This window comes from Mauremys reevesii, linkage group 4 (assembly GCF_016161935.1).
Source record: "Mauremys reevesii isolate NIE-2019 linkage group 4, ASM1616193v1, whole genome shotgun sequence".
NCBI lineage: Eukaryota > Metazoa > Chordata > Testudines > Geoemydidae > Mauremys > Mauremys reevesii.
In genome coordinates this window covers 53,531,495-53,554,564 of record NC_052626.1, presented here as the reverse complement: position 1 = coordinate 53,554,564, position 23,070 = coordinate 53,531,495, and the positions used below count along the sequence as shown (strand labels likewise).

Here is a 23,070-nt window from a genome sequence, read left to right as displayed (position 1 = left end):
AAGTAATATACCACGGAGGACAACACTTACTAACAGTTGATATTTCTGGCACCACTAAGGATTTCTGTTGCTGCCACTGAAGGATTATGGTATTTTAAAAACTGAAACAAAAACTACCAATGTGTAGACAACTGATAAAGCGGTTTACATGGCTGGGATTGGTGTTTGCAGGTTCCACGTCCCCACATCTTCCTTTAGTTGTTGCTGTGGAAAAATACTGATCCCAGAAGTCTTCTGCTTGCTGTGTAGAAAATATTTTGTCTGCTTCTGTGTCTTCACGGCAAACATAATACACATTTTGAATCACTCTCCCCACCTCCCATACTTTATTTTAAAGGAACTGAAATCAAATGAATCTTAAGTGGTTTTAGAAAAATAAATTGTTTACATTAGAATGTCTTGATGCCACAGTATTATCTGTTTACTGAGAAAGGAAATATATGCTCCCCCAAGTTAGTCTTATAAAATTCTGTTCCATAGATCTGCAATGAGTTGCTGAAAACCATTTTCAGGACTCTGTGTATGCAGGATTCCCAGGTTCATATAATTATTTCACTATTCTTGGCCCTTTTTACGCAACAGGAAGATTCCCAGTTTCTTTACATCTTTGGTACAATTTTGTCATGTTACTTTAAGTAATGGTGAATTGTGTGGGATAATATGGAACCCAGTGTGATGGGTAAAGCGGGCATTTCCTTTTATCCTACCTTACTCAATTGCCTTCCATTTAATGAGGTTTAGGCACTTGCAAGGGATACATATTCTGCACGTATTTGTGGTAACTGAAAATGGCAGACATGCCAATTACCACGCATATATCTACTATTGCACTATATTCATCTATATCTGTATCCATAATTCATTGCATCTTTCCAAGTTCTTTAAGTCTGACACCCAGTTACTGCATATTGGACTTGAAAAAGTTTTATATTGTGGTGATTGTCAGCTAGGCTTCACTCTTGATATCAGTATTTTACTTTGTGCATTAAAAACCTCATATCATCTAAAAATCATTAGTTCCATTATATATATGCCATTAAGGACTTCCTTGTGCAGGCTTCCCCTATCGCTGGCAGCAGTGTGGGGGGGGAGAGCTGCCAGTGGGCTGATAATCCTAAAGGGCAGAGAAGGGAATAGATGGAGGCTGGGCTGTGCAGCCCACCCCAATAAGCTGCTCAGTACCAGAAAGGGAAGCAAGCTGGGTCAGAAAAAGGCCTCCAAGGAGCTGGGGGGGATCATTTTATGACCCTCAGAGTTGCAATTCAGTCCCTAATTTGCTCCTGGAATAGCACAGCTTTGCTCTGTCCTTTACTTGGGGTAGATTACAAAGTACTAGTGCAGAACATCATAACATACTACTCAATGTGAATCAGGCTCAATATTTGGCTATATATTTCAGACAAAATGTTACTGAACATCTGAAGTCAAATTAGGGATCTTACATTATTACTGTGTATTACCATAACATCTAGGAGTCCTGCTATGTTTCCAGATCTCTTAGAGATAGGAGATGAGGCTTATTAAATGAATGATGGAACAGGAGCAACTTGCAATGAGATGACAATGAAATAATTCACTTCTAAAGGATAATTCTGGCTCTGGGGTACAGTAGTACATGGTAAAATCTAAAATGAAGAGGTAGGACTGAAATTTAAATAAATGTAGTGAAATGAGGTTTTTAAAAATAACCTGAAGTTTAATTTAAGACCATCAGGGAATTCAAAGTTATAGCTTCATGAGTTTAAGTTGCTCAGATCATATGCAATTCCTGTGTCATCAGTAGAAGTGTGTTTTGTTTTGTTTCACTTTTTTAGAGGTGAATTTACCACTGTTCTATATCAAGCTACTATCTATTTCTTATTATTCTATATTCATATTACAAATGCAAAATCAGGAAATAGGCTTATAATCTTATACAATTTAATGTCACAACCTTTTAAGATGCCAGCACAGTTGGTTTTATCCTGCATTTATGGTTGGCACATTGAAATATGTATTTTAAAATGTAAAATTTAACACCACAGCCATTAACACAAAATAGTGTACAGCATATATAAAAAGGTGACAAGATACATTTACTTTGACCACAAAGACTTGGAAGTGCCTGGGCCAGATTCTGTGTCATGAATTCCCAATCTGCTGGAGACTTTGTTCTGTCCAACCCAATTCCAAAACCCGACAGGAATAGCACTTCCTTGGCAGTGCTTCACAGCTGTACATGCATAACTGAGAGGAGAATTTGTCCCTTTGACATTAGAGCTTGTAAAATCTCCTCCATATTGTAGTATTACTATATCTTTCCTCTGACAGAGATCTGCTGGTATAACTGACGCTGTTTGGCCTGACATGAATTTGAACTGGGGACCTATAGTGCAATAACTATGAGCCTCTAAAGTGCGAATTGAAGCACTGGGTCTTAGTTGGCTGCTGTTAATGATTTATTAAACTCTTACATTATCCAACCACTCAGTGGGCTGGTGCTGTGGGCAAAGGCAAGTGCAATGTCGGCAGAAGGTGCGGAAGAAAAATGAATCACTAATAATACATGAAAATTGCTCTGTTTGGAAATAGGCTTGGGGTAGCTGAGCTCTGTCACTCCTGCTGCTCTGTTCCCTCTTTACAGCTGGTATCACTAGTCTCTTGGTCCCTAGGCATTGCCTTATCACTGTTGGGGAGAGAGCCTTCTCCCTTGCAGCACCAGGGTCAGGAGCTGCCATTGTCTCTCTTACTGATATTCTTCCCTGGGCATCGCTTGCTCACTCATACTTTTGGTCCTGGAATAGTGCGATGGGGTTAAAGGGCGACCCCAGCACCTGCCCCCAATCTCTGGGTTAGGGGCACAGGGCAGGATGTGTGAGCAAAGAGGAGACTGAGCTGTGCTGTATAATGGGATGGTGCCCCATCACTGCCACACTCCCTCCTGGCTCCCACGGCAGCACAGGATCCCAGCCGACTCACCTGGCCAAAAAAGAGTAGAGGGTGTGGGAGGAGGGCGCCTATTACCATCTTGCTGCAGTTACATTGAGTGCCCAGCAGGTGGTGCAGCCAACGCATTGTCTCCCCCTGACTGCCGCTCTAGCAACGAGCGCGCGATCTCTATGACCTCGCCGGTCTGCCTCTCTAGCCCTGGAGATTCTATGATGACCCGGACGCCAATTCTGCTTCCGTTTTCTCCCTAAACTTCCGCTCTCCTGACCCAAGCGGCAAGCGCCAGGTGTGAGGCGGGTAACTCAGCGGGGCTGGCTGAGGCTCTGGGTGGGAGAGTCCATTCGGGGGCGGAGGGACGGAACAGAACATTCGCGCCTCGAGACCGGTTACCGGGAGGAGACGGGGTGAGTGAGGCGCCGGGACCCCCTACGCGCTTCGGCATGGCGGCGGCGGCGGCGGCTTCGCTTCAGCCCAAGAAGATCGTGGCGCCCACCGTGGCGCAGATCAACGCGGAGTTCGTGACCCAGGTGAGGGCGGGAGGGGCCGGAGTGGGGAATATCCGCCCCCGCCCCGTGCGCTGCCAGGCCCGTTAGCTGCCCTGGGCTCTCCCGGCCGGGCCAGTTCATTCAGGGGCTAGTGACGTTCGTCCCGGTGCAGCGCGGGTCAGCCCCTTGGCCTCGCAGTGTCGGATCCCGCTGAGCTCCTGGCTTGGGGGCGTCCCTAGGCAGCGCGTTGCCCTGGTTCACGGGGCACGGTGCGTTCAGCCTCGGAGCAGTTCGACACAGTGCACGCCGGTCAGTGATTTAATGGAGGGTTGGCCTGGGTTTCGTTAATTACGTGATACGTGGCGATGCTATGAGCACTGAGTTGTCTGTCCGCAGACTCAACACGGCAGCTTTGTCTCACACTTGGGTCATGTTTGGAAGGGTTTTTGTTATAACTACAAGGACTAAAATCTCGTTCTTCTTTAAGTGGAAACATTACAACAAAAAAAAACCCCATGCAATGGCATCTGAAATAATCACACTGCACTGCAGACTCTGGTCCCTTCTCCAGCCTTAATCCCACAGAGCTCCGTACCCACCGAGGAAGCACGTGACGTGTGAAGAGAGCTACAGTGGGTACAGATGAGGAATTCAAAGCACTGACTGCTTACTCACAGCCAGTTATGCAGAAGGCAGAAAGCTGAAGACTGTTTATGTCTCCTAAGAAGGATGTCCTGGCTGCTCAGGTCCACCTCTTCCAATTGTTCCTCCAGCTAGGGCTCCTGAACAATTCCTTTGCAAGAGCAGCTGCAAAGCCAAGCATGAGCCATCACTATACAAAGCTCCATTGATGCGTAAAATCTTGTCCTCATCCCTGCCTCCATCTCCCATCCCATCTACATCAACCCCAGTCAATGAACAGAGACTGAGTGAACAGTGACAGTCACCGCTTCACTATCATGCCCACTGCCCTGCCTAATTTTTGTCCCCTGCTGCTTCTTTGTGGCTCCCCAGACGTAGCCTGTGGGGATGCACACTTAGCACGCCTGCACATGTCCTATGAAAGGAGATGGTACAAGGAATGGCAACAACAGAGGCTATGTCTATGTTACAAGCCCTTACAACCTCAGGGCTGTAGCTGTGCCCCTGTGGTGTAGATGCTTACTACAGCAACAGAAGGGGTTTTTCCATCTCTGTAGTAAATCCACTCCCTAGAAAGGCAGAATTCTTCCATTGATCCGGTGGTGTCTACACCGGGACATAGGTCAGTTTAACTATCTGTCTTTCAGGGGTGTGCATGGTTTCATGCCCCTGAACGACACAGCTAGGTCAATCTAAGTTTTAGTTGCAGTTTTTGACTCAGCATATGTTCATGAAACTTGTAGAGTAAGCTGTCTATTTACTGTAGGGGAGTGGATTTTGCAAGTTCATTGTATGGTAGTGTTGGAATATATTGCTGTACAATAATTGCTCTGACCTGAGGGACTTACAAGAAAACAATTTGTAATGGTACAAAATAAGCAGAACATCGTAACTATGGCCGAAGGTTCAGTGTAATTGGAATGTATCATGAAACAGGTGGGTTTTAAGCAGTTTGATGTGAATTCCTGCTCTGCTCTGTCCAGTGGATCCTACCCTCCTTCATTCAGAATGAAGCTTGCTCAGAGATGACCATGGAGCCTGTGGCAGCATATCTCATTAATCTTGCTGAATCAGGAGATGGGGAGTAGTGAGGAGGTGCTAGGCCTTCAAGAGAAATCCCTTGGCTCTTTCTGAATATCCTGAAACCTCTGAAATTTCTCAGGAGGTCTTAGAATATCTGCTTGAGTGGAGGCCAATGGCCAATGCATACTGTGGGGAGCCCACCTGCCCTTCCTGTCCCACCATCAAGATTTAGGAGAAACACGCAGTCCTCACGCTCCGGAGTTTTTCATCCAACTGAGCCTTCCCACATCATCTACGGAGCAGTGAATGACTTAAATGGCACCTTTTTATTAGGTATATCTGTTAGGAGATTAAATTTAGCTAGCATGTGGAATAAAAACATTGTGGTTTTGGTTCACTATGTAACTACATTGTATCTATTTTAGATGATTGTGTATTTTGTCCAAATGTTTAATGAAAATACTTTTTTTTCCCCTTACAGTTGGCAAATAAGTACTGGGCTCCACATGTGAAGAAAAAATTACCTTTTGATTCAAAGGTAAAAACTTAGGTTATTACTTGCATTGGTATTAACAGGATGTAATAGAGTGACGAATGTTTAAAAAATTCTTGGCTAGTAGTATGTAAGAATGTTGTCGTCTCTTCTCTCCCCTCCTCTGCCCCTCCCCGCCCCCTCCGGTGGAGCTCATCACTAGAGAAACCCTACTACAGACACAAAACAGAAAACCTAGTAGGTAGGGTATTAGGCAACTAATGCTGATATTCTATTTTTTTTGTATTGTCTTGAAAATTTCCCAAAACAACCTAGTTAACTTTTTATCATGCTAATCTTTCTGATTTTTATTGATAAATACACTTGCATGTTAATAAGGCCCCAATCTTGCAAATGCATGTGCTTAACTTTATGTAGGACTAGGAAGTAGTAATAAATGGAGATATACCTATCTCCTAGAACTGGAAGGGACCCTGAGGGTCATTGAGTTCAGCCCCCTGCCTTCACTAGCAGGACCAAGTACTGATTTTGCCCCAGATCCCTAAGTGGTCCCCTCAAGGATTGAACTCACAATCCTGGGTTTAGCAAGCCAATGCTCAAACCACTGAGCTATCCCTGTCTCCCCTGTTTATTTGTAGTAAATCCATTTATTCATATCTGAATGCTGGTGACATAATAGTCTGAGGACTTCTCGATCTATTGCTAACTTTGCATGCTCAGCAACTGACCACCCTGTAATCTGTCTCACATCAGCTAATTCTCGCCTCACTGGTCGTCCTCTACTATGATGAGTTGCTACCATTTCTTCCATGATAATTTTCTCAAGATTACTTCCAGCTCTTCACCTGATGTGATCTAAGTACATAAGTCAGCTTCTGTCCAATAATATTTCTAACATAAGAGCAGGAGATAGACAAGAGACTTTGCCTTCACCATGTTGAAGGGCTGCAGTTTTCTTATTGTCAGCAACATTAGTTTCTTATGTAGGACTACTTGTGTGTAAAGTCAAGTACACGTTTGCAGGATCAGACATAATAGAGCATCCAAAACTACTCCTGGGGGAATTATATGCCAAAAAAATTAAAATTCTGTGCACGATATTTTAAAGGTCTGCAAAATTCTGCATATTTTATTTATCAGGTTAATACAATTTAATCATGCTCCTTCTATCAGCCACAGGTGGCTGGGGCTGTCAGTGGGTGGTAGAAATCACAAATGCTGCAGGGGAAAAATAAAATCTGTGGGGAACATCAGTTCTGCGCAAATTTTGCATTACACGGTGGTGCAGAATTCTGGCAGGAGTAATCCAAACCCAGTGTTGGTTCTGTGTACCCAACAACTACAGGTGAGTCAGTGGATCTAATTACAATAGATTCCACAATAACATGTCTAGGGCTTTAGTTAAGATCTTGTCTGCACTATAAATAAATTGAAACTGAGCTGTAATTAGCTCATGTACCTGTTATAATTGTATACTAGATGACTCCTTAATGTTCTGGGTCTTCTGATGCATCAGATCATCTTTGTAGTGATAGCATAGACCAGGGATCGGCAACCTTTGGCATGCGGCTCGCCATGGCGGTGCGGGCCGGGCCGGTTTATTTACCTGCTGCCTCCGCAGGTTTGGCTGATTGCGTCTCCCACTGGCCGTGGTTTGCCATCCCAGGTCAATGGGGGCTGCGGGAAGCGGCACGGGCCGAGGGATGTGCTGGCCGCCACTTTTCGCCTTCCCCATTGGCCTGGAGCAGCAAACCGTGGCGAGTGGGAGCCGCGATCGGCTGAACCTGCAGACACGGCAGGTAAACAAACTGGCCCGGCCTGCCAGGGTAAGCACCCTGGCGGGCCGTGTGCCAAAGGTTGCCGATCCCTGGCATAGACTAAGAGGAAGGATTGTCCAGTGCTTAGGGCATTGGCCTAGGACATGTGAGACATGGGTTCAATTTCCTGCTGTGCTGTAGACTTCCAAGTTACTTTGTCTCTGTGCTTCAGTTCCCCATCCATAAAATGCCTTCCTACTTCCCAACGATGTTGTGGGAATAAATGCATTGAAAAATTGTGAAACTTTGAGATCCACCAGTGAAAAGCATTATATAAGAAATAGGTATTATCAATATTATTATTATTTTATTATTAGTGTTATACAAGGAAATTTAGGAATACATGCTCAGGAGACCTAATATTTTAGATTCTCTTTGTAAACTTGACTAGCATTTTCTGACATTTACGGAAGCACCAGGTCTATGAAACTGATTAATTGCAGTGTAGACATACTTCCAGTGTCAAGCAAACACCTTCAACTGGCCCATTTTAGCTGACTTGGCCTCGCAGTTCTCAGTCTACAGGACTGTAAAATTGTGGTGTGGATGTTTGGTCCTTCCAATTCACAGGGTCCCAGAGCTCAGGCTCCAGCTATGCCGCAGTTTTACAGCCCAGTAGCCTGCCCAGCCCTGCGAGCCTGCGTCAGCTGACACGGGCCAGCTGCAGGTGTTTAATTGCAGTGTAGATCTATCCTGGCTGTCTTCATGTAAACATGATCAGTATAATTTTAAACACTCTAAATACAAAATTCTCCACAGAGAAGGAACAAAGTTGTTGTGTTGGCAGCCAGTGACATTTATAGGGACTCATGGTTCAGAGGGCCGTTTGTATTTCTGACCCCTTTTCTCTCCTAGAGTGTACCACCCTTAGAGGTGTCTTGCCTTCACCTGTCTTAGAGTGGAATACTATGATCTTACCAATCATAGACCATCCCTTGGGCTATAGTACCCTATGCACCAACCATGATTGCTTAGCAGAGCTGACTGGGTTTGACTACTTGCAAGCTTCCCTTCATGAGCTGTGACCAGTGACCCAAAACAAAGCATAAAATTAAAAAGAGATTTTAACACAATACAAGGCCTATGCACATATCTGTTTTTACCTAAAGAGATGTAGGCCTAACTTATCGCAGACCCCCTTTGCCTTTGGGCACTGGGTTTCAGTCTCCTCCCCAGCAGTCTGTCCCACTCTTACCATCTTCCCTCTTCCTGTCTGTCTTTAAAACTTTGAGGCTTTTGATCCCCTCACAATCTTTACAGGGCTGTGACGTTCCTGAAGAAATGTGTTTCACAAGCCCAGTTGTGGGATTTGGCCATCACATCATAGCAGATGGCTCTAGCACTGTCAATCCAGTGTTTATGGAGATGGGCATATAAAGTTATTGTCTCTCTTTCTGCCTACATGCAACTATCCCCTTTTTGAATTAAATCCTTATAAACAGCACAATAACAAAGGCAAACAGATGGAATATGTAATATTTATGAAATATTACGGGCAGGTCCCATGTGCTTTGCAGGGACAGCCCTACCACTCAATTCTTGGTTTAAAGGAAGCAAAAATAATGAAAAATATAGTGTGTGGTTGCTGGAGTTCTGTAGTGACAGTATCGTCTAGCATACAAGTCATGGGGCCCAGATTTTCAAAAGTTTCTAGTGGTTTTGGATGCCTCTTTTTGTGTGTGTGTTTGCCCAACTTGAAAGATCTTAAAGGGGTCTGAATTTCTGAGGGCAGTTGCGCAATACTTTCTGAACATCAGGCCTCTTTAATATGTCTCAAGTTGGCTACCCAGAATTACTAGTTAGTTTCAAAACTGGGTTTAGTCTGAGCACTGCCAAAGACTTCCTGTGAGACCTTACCCACTTTTGTAAAGCGCTTTAAGATCTGTGGAGGAAAAGTGCAATAAGGATGCAAGGTAGTATTGATATAATTGAGGACTCCCCAAGTGTCATTAAACATAGAGCATCTAGTTAATGGCAGTTCTGATTTCAGAAACCTTAATGTCTAGAATATAAAAATGAATCCATCCAAAAGTATGAGCTCTTAATGAATATAATTTTTTAATATATCATTTGCAATAGGTTATTGAAGAAGTGTATATAAAAGAAATTGTCAAATCAAGGTCAGTACAATGTTGCTCCTTTATTATTTAGAATATGTTGGAGACATGTATCTGTGCTAATTTAAAGTACTTTCATATTATTAAAGTTAGAAAATGAATGAAAAGTGTAGTAATGGCTGTTGGCTGACTTATGTGATTTCAGAGATTAAATGTAAGCTTTCTTTATGACAACGTTTTTAGAATTATGATCTAAGGTCTGATATAGTGAATAAATCATTCTCTGCATTCCATTCTCTGTTCCCTTTATGTGATTTGTCGTAGCGTAAGGTGGTCTTTGTAGTGATTGTTAATTTTAGAGTCGTTCCCCCCCAACCCCAGTTCCCAGTCAATGTGGAGATGAGTCTCTCCTTCCTACTCTCTGTGATCTTCCTGCAATGTATTCCTGTTTGAGATATGTAAAGGAGCTGACAGCTAGGGAGACCTCCTCTTCTGGTGGTTGTCTTATTCATGTCTTTTTCTTAGTTTACTAATAACAGTTTGCTAAAGAGAATGTTTCATGTGCACAAACAATTGAACATATTCTAATGAGCCTTAATGTTAAATAGAGAAGATGAGGCAAAGGATTATGTAAGGTTAAAAACAACATTCCATGACTGTATCCAGAGAAGAGGGGGCAGCAACTGATATCCTTGAAGGCTCATGGAATCCGTATAAGTTAATATCTCTGGAAGCAAATTTGGGATCTGGAGATCTCTGATTTTAAAATCTAGGACATCAGAGTTTGATTTACAGTTGCTTTATTTTTAATCCCCTTTACCTATAAAATAACCAAAATCATTTGGATTAAAAATTATCATTTGTAGATTTTTATTACAGTGAATTCATGTGGGATTCCTTTAAAATCTAATCCATTGCCTTTGAAGAATAGGTGCTGAAGTTAATTTGGGATCCATTTAGCTGTCATTGCAAGGCAATATTTGAAAGAAGTTGCACAGAAGCTTTAGAAGAAGAGTACAACTTTTATTAACAAATCACGAAGTAAAGGAAAAGTTTTACGCTTCTTTTTCTGAGTCATCTAGACTAAAGATAAACATGAGAGTTTTTCTTTTCTGTTTCACTTTTTGTCCTTTTTTCCTTTTTAGGTTTGCCATTAGAAAGATAATGCTGCTTGAATTTAGGTAAGTTTTGGAGTGAAATAAAACTTAACTCTCTATAGTAACCAGTGAAAGTAAAGGTCAGACACAGGAGCTTGCAAGGTAGTATACTTCGTCCATCCACACCTGCTAAAGCTCAGAATGAGATAAATAGGAAAATTTAGTGCAGAAAACTTGATATGATGTGGGATAACACTTTTTAGAAGGTCTTGTTTCATGATCCTGAATTTGTAATGTAAATAAATATAGAGCATTGAAAAGAAGTACCAAGTATGCAGAGAAGAGTGATAAAGTGTGGACACATCTTACAAGCCCTGATTCAAAGCCCATGGAAGTCAGTGGGAGTCTTTGGATCAGGCACATAATTAATGTGCAACATTTGTAAGGTATGGTGCATTTTAAGGACAGTAGCATGACTTTGTTCACCTGATAGGAGATGGCAATCTGATATTCAGAAATGATTAAGAAAGTCTGCTTTACTATTTTCAAGTTTCACTGTAATGGATTAAATATAAACCACAAAAAAAAGAAAATATATGAAATGCCAACATTTAATTGTAAATTAATCTTTTATTTCACTTTGATTTCTCTGGCTCACCTACTGGGGAGATAGCATGAGCTGGCACTTGGCCACGACTAAATTGTCCCTTCACCTCTGTCAAACACAAGCTTTTTATCCCTTTTTCTGCTGGCAAGAGATGAAGGGAAGGAGTGTGATATACAAATGGGACCATTTATTGGAAAAGTAGGATAAGCTTAGAAACAAAATGTTCATTTTTTTTAAATGTTGGCATTTTCTCCCCTTTCCTCCCTTTTGTATTTGAAAAGATATGAGGACATCATCAAATACAATTCTGGTTTTGACCAGGATGATTAAGTAGCTTCTTATTTCATTTCCAGTTGGCATGGATACCTTTTTGTAAAGAAATATAGTAAAAGCTGTCTTATCCAGCATGATGGGGTAATTGGGGGTGCTGGTAAGTGAAAAATGCTGGTTAACTAAGAGGGAGTGAGTTTGGGTGCAGGAGGAGGTGTGGGGCTGGGGCGCTGGAGGGAGTTTGGGTGTGGGAGGGAGTTCGGGGTGCCGGATATGGGGGGCACTCACCTTGGGCGGATCCCCACAAGCGGCGACCTGTCCCGGCCGCTGCTAGGTGGAGGCGCGGCAGGCAGCTCTGTGTGCTGCCCCCGCCCCGAGTGCTGGCTCCGCAGCTCTCATTGACCAGGAACCGTCGCCAATGGGAGCTGCAGGGGCGGTGCCTGCAGGCAGAGGCAGCGTGCAGGACCCCCTGCTGCACTTCTGCTTATGAGCAGCCGGGACGGGCTGCTGCTTGCGGGAAGCCACCCATGAGGAGATTCAGCTCAATGGTGAGTGCCCCCTGGATCTGGCACTCCGAGCCCCCTCTTGCGTCCCCGCCCCGAGCTTCCTCCCGCACTCTGAACCTTGCGTGGCCGTTCCTCCACCGAGGAGCAGCAGGGACATGTCGCCACTTCCAAGGAGCCACGCAGAGCCAGGTAGGGAGCCTGTCGGCCTCGCGCCAACCGGACTGTAAACCAGACTTTCAATGAAGATTAGAAATGCCGGTTTATAGAGCTTTCTGGCTGGTACAAGGCTGGATAACACAGCTTTTACTGTATTCTGTAGTATGCACTGTTTTAATTTTTCCAATAATCCCCCATTCTTTAAGTTGTGGTAGAGGTTCTTCGTGCTGATACTGCTTGTCAGTATATACTCCCCACTATTTCCCTAAACCCCGGGTCTTTTCTATCTCTCTCCCCATCTCCATGTCCTATCAGCACCTCAATCTTTTCCATCTTCATATGCACATTTCATATTTCCCTATCCTTGAGCCCCATCAGCTACCATTCTACAAGTTGAGGATGACTGGGCAAGCACCTTTGCAAGAACCAGAGAATCTTCAAAGCTCACAGGAGAATCTGAGTGATGTGAGGCTTTCTCTCCATCTATTGGGGCTGACCACTCTCCATATCCTGGGCCCAATTGCGCAAACTGTCCATATGTGCAACTCCCAATGAACTATACATAGAAGGTTTGCAGGATTAGTCCTCTGTCTTTAGAATGGCCACGTGCCACTCCATTTCTGCACTGTATTGTGGTGCACCAATCTTGTCCTTAGAATGCAAGTCCCTTCGGGCAGAGAAGTTACTGCTAAAGCATTGCTCTCCTCTTGTGCAGCACTATATACCCTTATGATATAAAATTTATTTTTGTATTCTGTAAAATTGTTGGGATAGCTCATCTAATATCCGTGGGTAACCTGAAATTTGTTGTCAGATGGATAAGTGTGTATGAAATATTTGTACTGATAGCACTTACTTACATGTTAAGTTACTCAAAATATTAAAAATATAGGAATGAAAAAGTGGTTAATAGCAAATTAAATAGGTAGCATTCCTTTATTCAAACTGTAATACTTCAAGACTTATTTATTTTTTATAAAGGGCTTTAGATTACCTCTCAATTATAAGCAACGTATGGATTTGTGAAGCTGCAGACCACACTCTAACATATTAGTTGGAGTTTAACTAATTTCTTTACAATTAAAAAATTTGATTTCATACATTGTAAAAAAAACAAGAATTAGTGAGAGCACTGTTTCTTGTTTAATTTATAGTGGTTTATTTTATTTGAGTAATTTTTGTAACTATTAGTGACTTTGTTTATTTAAGTACTTACTCTGGGCTCATATTGTGCCCTCTCAAAGAAAAGCCTGTGGAAACTTTCCAAATATTCTGTCTTCCTCCATGCGGTTCATCATGCAGAATTTCCTTGTATGCTCCCCTCAGGAGTGAAGGATTTAGGAGAATTGGAGGCTGCCTGTTTTGTAGCATCCAATCATGGCTCCCATCAAGAGTGGAGGCCTATTTTTGTCAGAAGTGACCATGATTCATCTCTTTTGACTGACCTCTATTTTTAGAGTTGTTTCCCATATAGAGGGCTTTAGCTTATCAGTCAAAGAAGAAAAAAAACAGCCTCCCAGCTAAGACATTACAGGAAAACAGAGTATGCCCTTTCTTTCCCAATATAGTTCCTCTGAGTCCAGTTGTCACACAAACCACAGATGAGTTGCAATCTTTGAAAGGGGGTGGGGGCAAGTAAGGCCAAATCTTGGGACTAGGGAGACTTGATTACTATTCCTGACTCAGCCATTGATATTGGATATAAACTTGAGAAAATTACTTAACTGTTCTGTGACTGTTTCCCCCATCTGTAAAACTAGTATAATTATACTTACCTGCTTCCCAGGGGGATGTTGTGAGGTTAAAGCCATTAATGTTTGTGTGTGGTGTTCAGGCATTATGGTTTTGGAGTAGAACTGCTGTAAATAAATAAAATGAGCTCATGGAGCTTTTGTGGGCTCTGCAGTTGCAAAAGCAAATTAGGATTTGGGGTCTTATTCAGTCCAATGTGTTAATTACTTTAGATTGCTTGCCCTGTGGAACTACATCATTTTGTTGCCTTTGTAGACTACTTTATATGTATAATCTTTGCTGATGCTTAGTCATTTTCTAATATCAACTAAAACATGTATATTAATAATCATTTTATAAAATGTGGCGTTATGCCATAATGCTTTCTCTCATGAGGGAAAGCTGGCATTTGTATCTAAGTACTAGAAGAAGTGTCTGAAGTGTTTATCATATGCAGTAGATTGAGTTATTCTCTTCTACTGGAAAATCAACGTGAAATAGTGTCCAGGCTTATGATATTATGACCACCTAGTACATGTAAAAACTCTTTAATCAACAGTTCTCCAAGTGAGTAATTCATCTCTCTTCATATACTGTGCCTATCCAATAAGTTTTGCTGCAATGACCTAGATTAGATTTAACTTCAGGAACTACTCACAAATTGTAAAGATGGATTTAAAAAAAAAATCTGTAGCTAATTATGCTTTTTTCAGATAAGTGACAGCTTAGGTGGGTGGTGGGAACTAATGAGAAATTCTTTCTCTTCACTCTTCACAGCCAGTACCTCGAAAATTACCTGTGGATGAACTATTCTCCAGAGGTGTCCAGTAAGGCCTATTTAATGTCAATCTGCTGTATGGTGAATGAGAAGTTCAGAGAAAATGTACCTGCGTGGGAGGTAACCAATTTCAGTTACAGCTTGCAGTGACTTTGATCCACAAGTTGCAGCTTTCACACTGTGCCCACTTAAAGTAATGGAAGGTAGCAGAGCTTACAATGTTAAAAGTAAATGGTTTCTTTTTTTTGAGAAAAGCAGTGGACAGATGAAAGATTTCTTTTCAGAGGGATTTCTCCTTTGATATGAAATCATTTGTTCTACTGTGTAATGCCTTTGCATTTCAGATATGTTCCTCTTTTTTTGGCACTTGACAGAAAGTCTGGCATTTGGTGAAGGATTTTTTCTGGTGGTAGAAAAAAGATGCTGAGAGGAAATTACATTTGTATATGTAGAAATATATCACTGAAAGTAGGACAACTATTTTATCTCTGTCAGTTTCTTGTTTGAAACCCTTGAGTATATTTTTGTAGCTTATATAAACTGAAAATGTTTTATGTATAATATACTTATTAGTAACTCCTTCAGAATACCATTTCTTAAGTAAACCTCTAATTTTTAAATATATATAAGCAGGTATCAGCAATATAATCTAGGCAGAAATATAATATGCAAACCTTAGAACAGAGGCACATTTTCCTCCTAATATGATTTACTGATTTATTTATATATATATTATATATAGAGACCTTTTAAGCACTGCTGAAATAGTGATCACGATTAGATGTAAAAATATACCATGTGCAATGTTTTTTTTAAAAAAAACCTAAAACTAAAAATCTCATTGTACCTCAATACATTCCAAGTATAGTCAGGTGACAGTACAGTAAAGTCAGTAGTGTGTTAGTTTACTTTTTAATAGTGCCCATTACATTGATCTTACAAGAGAAAGGGAAGGGAATTACTTTAGTGTTAGTGAAACAGGCCAGATAAATAGCATGGATGAGTGACTCCGTTTGCCCAGGTCTCTGCAGCTTCTGTATCAGCACAGGTACTGCATGGGAAGTGACAGGTGCAAGCCTCCTCACACCTTCCTATCCGTGTACTTGAGTCTTGTTCTGGAGGGGCAGCTGGTCCCCATGATTATCCAAGCCTTGTTTTCTCTGCTGAGATGATTGAGTGCCCCTGTTATGGTGGCTTTGTGGGGTAGGAGCTAGAGCAAGACTCATTGCTTTGACCACCAAACAGCTGTGACTTTTTTTTAGTCAGAATCCACCTGATAGTCTGACTGGGCCTGAACACAGGTTAGAGTGGTGTGGGGGCTGATCCAACTGGTACCAGCTGGTAACAGTCCCACGGGATCCTCGGCTAGCTGAGCCTAACCAGAACATGGAGTATTCCTGCCAGAATTCTGACATACCTCCTACCCAACACACCACCTGTGCCACAAACTGGGTAGAGTGTGTGTCAAAGCCAGCCAGTGCTCTGCCCCAGGGACTCCTGCACATCATAGGAATTCTGGAACAGGAAGATATGGCCAATCTCTGCTCTATTTGTACTGTGTAAGAAGCATAAAGGGACCAAAGTAGGTCAGAGAATCAGCCACAATGTTTTTCATGTGTGCATTTTGTTAAGAACTTACTTACATTTTTGTGTGTGTGTGTTTTTGTTTTGTTTTTTAAAGACAGTAAATAGTTTTGACTGGAGCTAATTGAAAATACAACTTTCCCTTCTATTCCTAGACATTCAAAAAGAAGCCAGAGCACTTTCCTTTCTTTTTCAAATGTATTTTGGAAGCATCATTAGATGAGAGCGACAGTGAACTGTCTCTGCATGAACAGACAGTCCTTCTGCTCTTCCTTGATCACTGCTTCAACAGTTTAGTAAGTTATGCTGAACATGTTTGAATATTTTCCATATGGCTGTACTGCTCCAGGTGAGAGCTAGATTGATTTAATTAGTGAGTCTGCTAAATAGGACATACATTGAAATTTCTATCCTCAGGAGTTGGGAGCAGCAGGGAAGGCTGTGGTAGTTGCTGTGGCCCATGTGTACTCTTCCATTCCCTTCTCCCTCCTTCCAACTACTGACTGTCCTGCTATGGGGAAGGGCATGCAAGGGGATGCAGTGTCTTATCTCAAAGTTGAGAGAGGGACACTTATTGAGAGAGGGAGCGTGTACTATAGAAGACTTAAGACGGCATAAGACTATTAGTTATTGGAGTCCTAAGTTCAGTTAAATTTATAACTGTATTATACTGGGAAATGTGCTTTTATTTTATAATTGTGTCTTTTAAGAACTGGTTGGAAAACTTCCATGTAAATGAAATTTTGATGAAACACCGAAAGAAGACTTAGCAATTTTTTTAACTTTTCTAACCACTTCTAGTTATTAATGTATTGCTGCACTAATAGTTGTTTTAAAGAGCAAACATAAAAGTATGTGTTTAGTTTCTAGTGGAAGTGGTATTAAACTATAGATCATAACTTGATGCAATTGGCATGATACATACAATGGATATTTGAAACTGAACTAGCGTTTGTTCAAAGGGTGGTTCCTCTGGAGCATAAGTTTTCTACACACACACATTATTTGAAATATTGCTCCCTCGTCTTTCATTATTTGTATTTTGCTTTCACCTACAAATCCCCAGTCAAATTCAGTGTTGTAGTTAAGCTTGATAGAATTTTTTTTTTAAATATTGATGGATAATATCAGTGTTTGTTTTTAAGGATTTTTTAAATTTTTTAATCAATTTAAATTTTCACTGTTGTGGGATGTTATGGGGGAGGGTCAGACAATAATTATTTAATGACAATAGTTACTGAGATTCAAAAAGTTAAAGCTTTATAACAGTTAAAACGCAAATTGTCCACATGTCAAAATATAAAGTAAATATCCTTAGAGTTTAATTTAAATTATTCTCAAGCATCATTTTTCTTACTTTGCCTATTTGTACATTTCAATTATTGATACAAATTATTTTTGATCGGGTTATGTGTGTACGGCGAAATCAACTTTTACTGATGTTTACAGATAAAATATTTAGTGATTCCAAGCCTACATGTATTGCACTAGGTGCTGTAGAAATGGACTAAAATATAGTTTGTCCCCCAGAGAACTTATGATAAAATTAAGACAGGATCTAAGAAGTAATGAGCAGAAGGTATGGGACCGAGTGGTTAAGAGAAATAGTAATAAAAATGTGTTTTACATTGACCAGATATATGCATAACTAGGTGGTTTTAATTTTTTTGTAAAAATATATTGTCAGAAAACAAACAACATAAATATTAGGTGTCTCTGTTGTTCTTCTACTTAGCTATTATGAGTTAATATTTTTCTCAGAGGCATCATGGTAAAAGTAGATCTTCAGGGTTGTGAAAGAGAACATGGTGGGAATTCGTGGACTAATATGGGGAGGATGTTCCATATACATAGCACAGTATGGAAGGAATTATGAAGGTGCTTATGATAGGAGACTGGAACTGGGAGCAAACTGGTGATGTAGGCTGGAATCTTACATGGAATAAGGAACAAGATAAGTTAGAATAGTGGTTAACAAGGCAGATGCTGAATTATGGAGGTCTGAAAGGTCGAGGATAGAGTGGAGCCTCTCATGCTTGGCTAGAAAGAGGTCATTGGAGACCTTGGTGAAGCAGTTTCAGTTGAGTGGAAAGGGCAGAAACTAAATGGATGGAGAGCAAGGGCAGAGTTGTAGATGGAGCATTCAGTAATTCTGGAGATGGTGCATTAGGAGGAAGTTGGGTCAAGGGTGGATTTCTTTCAGATTTTGGGGAGACTATAAGAAGCTTCTATTAAGAGTGGAGAAAAAACACTATCAGGTTGAGGAAAAGTGAAGGGTAGAGCCCATAATATTTATGGCCATAAAGGCATTAGGAATATGCTTGCAAGATAATTCTTTGCTTCAGTCTTGAATTCTTTGCTTCAGTCTTCACGGCTGAGCCAGTTTTTGTAGGTGACAAATCTGAGGAATTGTCACAGATTGAGGTGTCACTAGAGGTGGTTTTGGAATTAATTGATAAACTTAACAGTAACAAGTCACCGGGACCAGATGTCATTCACCCAAGAGTTCTGAAAGAACTCAAATATGAAATTGCAGAACTACTAACTATGGTTTGTAACCTGTCCTTTAAATCGGCTTCTGTACTCAGTGACTGGAAGATAGCTAATGTAACTCCAATTAATGGCTATTAGCAAGGATGGGTAAGGAATGGTGTCCCTAGCCTCTGTTTGTCAGGGGGGTGGTGATGGACGGCAGGAGAGAGATCACTTGATCATTATCTGTTAGGTTCACTCCCACTGGGGCACCTGGCATTGGCCACTGTCGTTAGACAGGATACTGGGCTGGATGGACCTTTGGTCTGACCCAGTATAGACATTCTTATGTTCTTAATATTTCTGTAAACAGATCTTAAATGCTCTAAGTTGACTTCTTTATTTAATACCTTGTAACAGGAAGTGGATTTGATCAGGGGTCAGGTGCAGCAGCTCATCTCCCTGCCAATGTGGATGGGCCTACAACCTGTAAGTATTTTATCACAAAAATGGCAAAACAACCTTCCAAAGAGTGCACAGGGCTTTTAAGTATGAAATGTCCATTAACATTAATGGAAGACACATACTTTAAAATCCTATGCAATTCTTTAAAAATGGACTCCTTCATGTTTGCCAAAACTTTCTCTTTACTTGACCTACCGCATCTTCTTGCAAAAATCATTTTAATTGTATTATAGGCGGCAGGGGTAGCATTTATTGCAGTTAAGGTTTCCTAATACTTTCCATTATGAGACCCGTTTTCTGTTGTTTGTAACTTTGTCAAACTTTTATGAGTTGGGTTGAGAGAGCTTCCATGCCAGGTGTCTGATTATTATCATTAATTTTTAAATTCAGCAAAAACAAATCAACTGTTTCTCAGAACAAGCTCAGGGAAAAATGCATTGTTTTGACAATTTAAAAAAATTCTTATCATTTGAGAAACTCTAGCACCTCTTGCTTTGGAGCAAGGACTTGAAATTTGTCAGGGGAGATCACCCTGGTGTCAGGGATGTGCTTTCTGCTGTCCCTGTGAAAAGGGCTCAAATCTGGCCAAGTTATGAACCTCTAAAAAAAATCGCAGTTTACATATGCTCAGTAGGTACCTGTTACTGTGACTGCTAAATTCTCTGTAGACTCCATCTGTATGGAGCATTCTCCAGCTTTAGGCTGCACCTGTAGGGGCTAAGGACCTTCCTTGCAGTTGCTTTGTCTGGCAGCCAAGGGGCCACTGTTGCAACATGAACTGCAAGCAGAGAGAATGTCTCCTGTGTTAATACTTCCCTGCTGGCGTGACTGAAATGCCCCCTTACTAGAATGCAGAGGAATGTGGGGTGGTGGTGAGGGGTGATCGAGACTAGTGGATAGAGCTGATGAAGAGAGCAAGAATTGAGTTAGGGATTGGGACATGGTGCTGAGTTGCGGGACCTGGGGCTGGGATCAGGAACCAAGATGTGTATGTTTGTGGCGGGGACTGGGACTGGTATGAGGAGCTGTGTGGTGACAGGGAGACGGGTATAAGGACACACTGGAGGGGCTAGGGACAGAAAGGTCTGTAAGCATTAGATACACTATCATCAGAACCTGGAATAGAACCTAGGATTCCTGGGTCTCTATTCCCCTGCTGTCAGCAAGTAGCCCTGAAACACACTGGCAATGGGTGTACCTAATCTCCCTATAGTGGCGGTTTCACACAGATGATGATAACCTATACACTATCTGTTAACTTAAATGGCACAGTTCTGTGCTGTTAGTCCAAAGATTCTAACCATACAGATGAACCATGTTGGAGTCAATGAGCTTCCACATGATAAAATTTCTTGTTTCAGTTTGCATTTTTTAAAAATTGCATGCAAAAACACCCTCTATATAATTGCAAAATGAGAAATTTAGAAGTTAGGAAATGTCTGAATTAAGGTGGCCCATAAAATCTTAAATTGGCTCCGTTGTATGAATTATGATAGTCCATGATCACATACTATTTTTCCACAGGGAAAACTTTACTTCTGGCATTTTTTTAACTTTTGAGTGCTTGACTTTGCAACTGTAATGATTTTTTAATTGAATATATATACTGAGCTAATGTTTATTATTACATACCTATGTCATCTTGTGAGATAAAGGCAATATTAAGTAAAATCTTTTTGGGGTGTCCAAATGAGTTATTTCTAATTATTATCACTAAGGGATAGCATGATCATTCACTTTTATGTTCCTGTATGCTTCTCTTCCCAGAATTGATCCTTGCACAGCTTAACTTTCTTTAACGAGCTTCTAGTACATTATGTCTCTTATTGTAATGAATGGTCTGTGATGGCTTATACTTGATCTGTTTTTTATCTTTCTCAGGAAAAAAGTATTGTTTGTGTATTTTGAAAAATTGTTCCTTTTTAGAGACCAGGAAAGTCAATATATAATAGAGTCTGGTGTTTTATTTATTCTTAATGCAAACAATTGAAAGTAATCACACAAAAAGAAGGAAATTCACTAAACAAGACATTACTATCTGGTATTAATTCATAAACCAAAAATACTCTGTGGGCTTCACTGCTGCAGATCTTTTGATTAAGTCAATGAAAAGTAACCAGATTTTCAGGTTTTTTTTGATGGTGAGGTTTTCTGTTATTTTCTAAAAATGTTTTATACTGGGATGTGAATATTGGAAAAGGATTCTCTTCTAAAGACTCTCAGCAGACCATCTAGGTGTGACTAATCAGTAGATTATTAATTCGTGTAATGTTGTAACCTTGGTTGTAATAGGTACTTGTTGAGAATAGATTTGGGGAAACCTGATCATGTTGTTGGATGGCTGGCTTTAGATTTTCATTTGTGCATGGTGCTACATTTTTTTTTCCTTTCCTGCTAACTAGATTTATATCCTGTATAATAGAAGGGGGTTCATAATTGTTTTTGGTGGCTGACTACCATTTCACCTTTTCAGGCACGTCTGGAACAAGAACTGAAAAAGACACCAAAGCTTAGAAAATTTTGGAATCTGATCAAGAAGAATGATGAGAAAATGGATGAAAAGACACGAATGCAGTATGTTATAGAAACCTTTTTTCATATTGAATTAAAAGCATGTAATGCATTGCTAGTGGTTCAGTTTAGTATTCCTGAGATAAATCTGTTTGAATTAAATAGATCTGAGAGTGACAGAAATTAGCAGCTGATAGTGTGCTGCTTCTGGGCAGAGAGTTGCAGAACAGCATTCCAGCAGATTATCCTATGTGAAATGCTTATAGGGGTTATTTATTGAATCATCACCAGTTAACAGATTAACCATGTCTTAAAAAAACCTATATGATGAAAGCTGAAAAAGAACATTTAACATTCCATACAGTTGATGAATAAATGTTTCCCTGTCTCCCAGGTTTTAGAGATTATTTAAGTCTTCTTGCTTACACTTAATGGTTTATTTTGAAGAAGTTTATGTATTTCTTACCCAGCAATATTAACTCTTCCAAACACTTACATTCTGCAGTGCGCAAGATGTAGCATACATCTGTGATGCATCAGTAATTACCTGCACTGCGATCACTTTCTTTCTTTGACTCAATGGTAAAGTGGTAATCGGTGAGCCAGTTCTTTGTAGTAAAGTTACAAATATTGGCTATGCTAACTGGTAAGTCACTTTGATTGGTGGTAAGAGAAAATGATTGCTGACCAAAAAAAATCTTGGTTTTGCTGCTGCTGTTAAAAAATGATGCGAAAGAGTTAAGGTACGATTTCAAAGTTCTCGGAAACAGTTCTAGTAAAATAAACTTACCTTGGATATAAATTGCATTCAGTTTAGAACCTTTTGTGCTAATAAGAGATGTAATATACTTCTTGCCTGCATTTATGAAATATTAATGCTTTGATCCTATGTCTGATTTTAGGGCATATCGAGAGAGAAGATTTCTTTCACAGCTCATCCAGAAATTTATCTGTGTGCTAAAATCAATACCTCACTCAGGTAACTTTGTGTGCATGTATATAATATATATGTATTTTTTCAGGTATCATTTAGAAGCTCCTATGGTGCTGAACCAACTTTCGTAAGGCCACAATCCTTCAGACAGATCCAATAGGTTTGGGTATTTACTTCAATTTACTTCAGTGAGATATTGTGTTAATGTAGGGATCTGCCTGCATGGATCAGTCTTCAAGGGGTCTAAATCTCTCTATTTTTGTAAAATAAAATAAATTGGAATGCTACTTTACAGAGTTTCTTCTCTGTTGTAATAATATAAGAATGACTATGCACGGTCAGACCAATGGCCCATCTAGCCTAGTATCCTGTCTTCTGACATTGGCAGTGCCAGATGCTTCAGAGTGAACAAAGTCCCCAGTTCAGCAAAGCACTTAAACATGTGCTGAAGTCCATCACTGTTCAACAAAGGATTTATGTCCCATTGACAATAGAATTTAAGCACATACTAAAG

At 40.7% G+C, this 23,070-nt stretch overlaps 1 protein-coding gene across 1 annotated transcript in view; it reads left to right on the top strand.

Moving 5' to 3' along the window:
• Positions 1–3,368: 3,368 nt before the first annotated feature.
• AQR (aquarius intron-binding spliceosomal factor) overlaps positions 3,369–23,070 on the top strand; it is a 93,827-nt gene continuing 74,125 nt past the window's right edge. Inside the window, exons 1-9 of the mRNA XM_039536986.1 lie at positions 3,369–3,455; positions 5,560–5,616; positions 9,468–9,508; positions 10,591–10,626; positions 14,590–14,710; positions 16,330–16,470; positions 19,067–19,135; positions 21,585–21,685; positions 22,525–22,601. Coding sequence (XP_039392920.1) covers positions 3,369–3,455; positions 5,560–5,616; positions 9,468–9,508; positions 10,591–10,626; positions 14,590–14,710; positions 16,330–16,470; positions 19,067–19,135; positions 21,585–21,685; positions 22,525–22,601 — 730 coding nt within the window. The remainder of the gene's footprint in view (positions 3,456–5,559; positions 5,617–9,467; positions 9,509–10,590; positions 10,627–14,589; positions 14,711–16,329; positions 16,471–19,066; positions 19,136–21,584; positions 21,686–22,524; positions 22,602–23,070) is intronic.